This window comes from Euprymna scolopes, chromosome 4 (genome assembly GCF_053919585.1).
Source record: "Euprymna scolopes isolate OS-2025 chromosome 4, ASM5391958v1, whole genome shotgun sequence".
In the NCBI taxonomy this organism is placed as follows: Eukaryota; Metazoa; Mollusca; class Cephalopoda; order Sepiida; family Sepiolidae; genus Euprymna; species Euprymna scolopes.
The window spans coordinates 68,408,682-68,414,520 of record NC_136485.1 but is presented as its reverse complement, the minus strand read 5'-3'; the positions used below and the strand labels follow the sequence as shown (position 1 = coordinate 68,414,520).

General features: G+C 36.1%; 1 protein-coding gene across 1 annotated transcript; it reads left to right on the top strand.

The window, feature by feature from the left end:
• The first annotated feature begins 5,098 nt into the window (after positions 1-5,098).
• LOC145270992 (uncharacterized) lies at positions 5,099-5,554 on the top strand. The gene has a single exon (XM_080126549.1). It carries the CDS (start codon positions 5,099-5,101, stop codon positions 5,552-5,554), a length of 456 nt encoding a protein of 151 aa, XP_079982675.1.
• Positions 5,555-5,839: the final 285 nt, after the last annotated feature.

Genomic DNA, 5,839 nt, shown 5'->3' with positions numbered 1-5,839 from the left:
AAAGGCCAAGAAAAGAGTATTTATTTGCTCCCCCACTGAGCAAATAAGGCAGAAGGCCGACTTTTAATGTGAGGAGTGAAGGGGAAATGGGGACCAACTCCCCAGGGAGTAGGGGAGCTGGATAGTGACAATTGGTATGAAGGGTTGCTCCTACATCGACCAAGGTCTTATATGTGAGGTTGCCCCCACATATGGTATTTGTTTGCAGTATCTGCTGGAACAGATTGTATTTATTTGCTTCCCCACTGGACAAATTAGGCACAAGGCCGTTTTTAATGTGGAGAGAGAGGGAGGGGGAAGGGGACCAGCTCCCGAGGGGTGGGAAATGTGATCAGGATAGTGACAATTGTTATGAAGAGTTTCCCCTACATTGACCAAGGTATTATATGTGGGGTTTCCCCCAAATACGGTCTTTGCTTAAAGTATCTGCCGGAACAGACACTACACTTTGATCTTGGCCAAAAGGCCAAGAAAAGGATATTTATTTGCTCTCCCACCGAGCAAATTAGACACCAGGCCGATTTTTCATGTGAGGAGTGAAGGGGAAATGGGGAGTAGCGGAGCTGGATATTGACAATTGGTATGAAGGGTTTCCCCTACATTGACCAAAGTCTTATATGTGGGGTTGCCCCCACATATGGTCTTTGCTTGCAGTATTTGCCGGAACAGATACTACACTTTGATCTTCATATTTAATTTATTTCGTTTAAAGAAAAAATTACAATTAAAAAAATTCCAATATAAAATTAAAAAATTTAAAACACTTTGATCTTGGCCAAGTAAAGCTTAAAAAGCTAAGAGGACCATCTATTAACAACAGACCTTTAAGCTTAACCAAAAAGGCCAAGCACAAAAGTGTTACGGACAGACCGACCGACCGACGGAGTGACTTATAGAGTCGCTTGCACGCGACTAAAAACTCATATTTTCAAAGCAATAAAATATGCCCAAATTTGCCTAAATTTGTATAGTGTCCTATCAAGCCAGCTTCAGTGTTGCTGCTTCGATTGTCTCCTCTGTGACCTTGCCAGGCCACTAATATAATGAGTCCTCATTCACTCTGAACCTTTTACCCCAGGTTTGTTTTTTCCCATTTTCTCCCTATTTCCACATATTTTTAACTGAGATGAACACATTTATTTTTGCAATTTATGACCAACCATCATTAAGTTCATTTATTTAATGCTATAACCAGCAAGTTGTAGCTCGGCTATAATAATATTTTGCTTATTGCTATCTTTCCTCTGAAGAGAAGAATTGCATTCTTTGAAACTCCGCGGAATAAGGATTTTTTGAAAATTGGTTTTGGACTATTCTACCGAACAATAAATTTACTTGTAAATTTTTATTTGCAATCTTGATTTCTTTTCCTTATATATATATATATATATATATATATATATATATATATATATATATATATATATATATATACTAGCAGAAGTACCCGTCGTTGACTGGGTTAAAAAACAGCCTACAGAAAATGGACTGTGATTGATGAAAGTATAACAGGTTATGAAAAGGAGGGGGTTGTAAAGAAATAGGTTTTGATACTCAAAAATTTTACCCTAAGCAAAATATGATGAAAGTAAAGATAATTGTCGCGAAAATATATATTTTTATATCAACTTTGTTTCCATTCGTAGCCAAGAGTTAGCAACAAAATGATGTTTCCTTACAAAGAGAAAATGTTATATATATAATAATATAAATATACAAAAAATAAATGTTACCATAGTCAATAAAAGTTACTTTTATGGTAGAAAAGTTCATTGTTTTGTATTTTTATGTAGTTTGTTAAAATGGCAGCGACTTTGAAATGGAGAGTCCCGTTTTCAATTTGAAGGAGGGCACCTGAGCATTCTGTGTTAACAATTTAAGAGAGTTCTGTAAACGTAAGGAATATTTATAAACATATTTTAATGTTTTCTGTTATTTTGTGCTTGAGGAATATTCGATTATGGCATGTATAGTTTATATAAAAATTAATTTAAGTAGTTATCGCCTCAAATTTCGTTTTAATTTCGGTTCGTTGAAATTATTTCAAGCAAAGAGCATTAAAAACTATTTAAAAAAAAACATGAACTGAACTTTTATTGACTATGGTAACATTTATTTCTTGTATATTTATTTTTTCGGGTAGTCGTTTGTTGGCTTTTCTGCTAAACACTCTTACTAAATAATATCGACGAAATATCGAAAAACAAAGAAACAAAAACAGTTATGAAAAATAATGAAGCTTTACTTACTTTAGTAAAATAATCCAAAACAGCAAAATGGGATATTAAAAAAAGTAAACACGTAATTACTTTAGTTTTTTAAAGCAAAGAATCGATATAAATATGAATAAGAAGAAAATGGCGCCCTTTTCAAGCAGAATAGCTTCATTTCAGTTTTACAGTATTGAACGGTGTAGTATTGCGCCGTCGGATTCAGGGTTGTACTATTGTAATGTAAAGAACACGCAGAAAGAGCTGTAATCAACTGAATTCCTTCAATGGTATCTTCCAAATTATGCAGTCGAAATTACCTGAATATTACTGAATTATTAAAAAAAAAACTTTAATCGCGTTAAAAAGTTAAAAATTGCCGACATCTTTGTTTAATTCGAACGGAAAATTGCCTCCCTGTTGAAGTCCCCTATGTTTTACGATCGTTTTCATCAAATTCTATTTTGTTATTTTCTTTAATACATTTTTTTTTATGTTATCAGTTTTCGTAATTTTTGGATATAATCATCTTTAAATACGAGGAATACGTAGATACTATTGTTTTCACGTGAAATTTAGTTTTACGAGTTCCGAAAATCTTGTCCCAATTCTGTAGAAGCGCCGAAATCTTCATTAATAACAGTAGAAGTACATATTCAGCTTAAGACAGACTGATACAAAATCTCCACTATTAATAAACGAAACAAATAAAACAAAACACCAATTTGTTATTGAATATTGTTGAATAAGATATATTGAAAAAAGAGAGCAGCGGCAATAATTACGCACCAACCCAATCAGCCATTAATAAATAAACATAATGTTGAATAACTTGTTCAAATGGAAAACAAAGCCACACTTACTAATTTATCTACGCCTGCGTGACGTTCGTAACATCAGAAATCGTATTCATCGGAAACTTGAATTGACGGAGTCTTTTGAGCTCTGACAAATTGATAAAGCTAATAACATCCCTTGCTACTCACACAGTCGACTAGTTTCAACAGGTGACAAGCTTTGCTTGTCGGTGTGCGTTTCATCATGAAAACTCGCATGTCACAGTTTCGGGTCTGCCGACACCTGTATACATGATCGGCCAAGTGTGCACTATAAAGGCGAAGACTAACGACTAACGAGCAGGACATATTCAAGGCTCATCTTCACAAACAAAAGAGCACACTTGTATAAATACTAAATAATTTACTATATGAATTATTATTTCAAAAAGAAAAAAAAACAGAGAGTGCTAGAAAAATCGAAACACCCATTTAAGAATCATCACAGTGTGAGTAATAAGTATTTTATAATAATAAAAAAAATTGAATGTGACAGTTTAGTGATCGATTAAAGATAATAGTGTGAACATTAAAGACAAAGCGTTGCTGAGCATTTTGAACAGAGAGACATGCACCGGAGCAATAGTACGATCTAATTTGTGTATTGAACAGCGGATAGCTTGATTGATGTGTAAAGCAACAGGCTGTTTTTACGCATGAACAATTTTCGCATCAGTTTTTGTTCAGACAGCAATATACGTCAAAAGATCCCAATTTAAATAATCAGAAACAAGAAAATAAGTAATCCAACTGATATTAAATTTTATATTTTAAACCAGGTTGTTGTTGTTGTTGCAACAGCATTGTCCCTGGTTGTGACAGTGCAGAAAGATTCAGAAATAAGCGGCCACGACTGGCATGTGCTCGCTATAAGGAAACAGTGGCCACGTGCTTGCGCGAACCTAGAACCGTGTAATTATGATTATGCAAAATGAGCGATAAATAGCTAAATTTTTTATGGGTAGTGTAACAGGGAGTAATAGGCACCAAGGGGCAATAGGCCCCATTACTTGAGGGATACTCAAAGAGCGCTCTTTTCCACTACTTATAAAACTTGGGGCAACAAGCCCCATTAGTTTTTGGGTTTAAGCCAATCAGAAACCTCTATTTCAGTTGCTTAATTCAAGGGAGTTAAGTTCAAACCGAAATTACAAGTGGAAGTTTGCACCACGTGGTTTTAATCATTCAGCGGCCATATTGAAACCTGAACACAAACTTTTTTGACTGTGACAGTCCTTCAGCAAAACTTCTGTTTTCACCAAGCTCTTACAAGTTCCAAGCTTCTCCATTGTGAACCAAACCAATATTTAATTGAAGTAAGTAATTCTTTCATAATTTACATGATAAATGTTCAGATTATTATTTTTTCCTTGTCATCATTAATGCTGGTCAGCTCCAGTGTTATTTTTAGCTTGACAGAAGATAGAATGTTGAGATTTATTAATATGATCAATGGAACAGTGTTCAGCATAGCTTTGCCTAGCTTACATGATGAAATTTGATCTATATTTTTGTATAAGGTACTTTTAAATGAAGGGAAATACTACAAGAGTGTGTTATGAGGTTGAATTCCTAGGGGTGCTTAATGTTCCATTTTCAAGAATTGGAATGCATAATAACCATATACATTGCTAATTTGATAAAAAATAGTAATACAAACATATTTCAGCCACAAAACTAGTTTGTATATCTATAAGCTTGAATATTACCATTTATTTATTTGATTGGCATTCAAATTTGATAAATTTGCCCATTGTTTATTCTTGGTGCTTAATGCCCCCAAATTTTATGTTTTCATAGAATGGTGCGGACCTACAAGAAAAAGGAAAGTGGTGGAGGAGTGAACTTCAGCAGCAGTCAGGCGATGAATGACGCATATAACGTAGTCATGAATGGACATATGTTTGCTAATCGAGCATCAAAACAATTTGGTGTAACTAGAAATCGTTGCTTCGCCGAACCAAATGTGAAATCCCTGTGGATGCCTATGTTGGCAGACAGACGGCACTGTCTCCCACCCTTGAAACCGAACTGGTAGAGTGCATCAAACTAATGTCTGAATGGGGCTGGTGCTTCTCATCAGAGGGAGTAAAAGATATTGTTCAAGACTTTGTGTGCTCAATGAAACTGGACACTCCCTTCAAAAACGGACGACCTGGTCGGGACTGGATTTATGGATTTCTTCCTCGCCATCCTGACATCACACCAAGGAAGACAGAACAGCCCAGTTTCTCAAGAGCTGCAGAAGAGTGTCCAGAAGTAATTGCACATTGGTTTGAACTCTTGGACAATATCTTAACCACCGCTAGCATGAAGGATATGCCATACCAAATCTATAACGCAAATAAAAGTGGCTTTGTCACTGACCCCAAGTCCCAAGTCGTTTTGGCTACAAAAGGATCAAAAAGAGTGAACCAGCACATTGGTAGATCTGACAAAGAACAGATCACTCTGAACTGTTCTGGCTCTGCCAGTGGAAAAGTTCGTACATTGTGTACAAGGGTATAAACCTCTACGGAGCATGGTGCACAGGTGGTCCTGACGGAGCATGTTACTCTACCAGTGAGAAAGGGTGGATGAAGGGCCCACAATTTCTCGACTGGTTCACCAAGCTGTTTCTGGTCAACACAAGAGATGTCAGTGATAAACCACGGGTCTTGATATTTGATGGACATCTTTCCCATCTTTCATACGCTTTGGTTCAAAAAGCAAAGGAGAACAATGTCATTCTCTTGTGACTTCCGGCCCACCTCACTCATCTCCTGCAACCATTTGATCGTGCAGTGTTCCGGC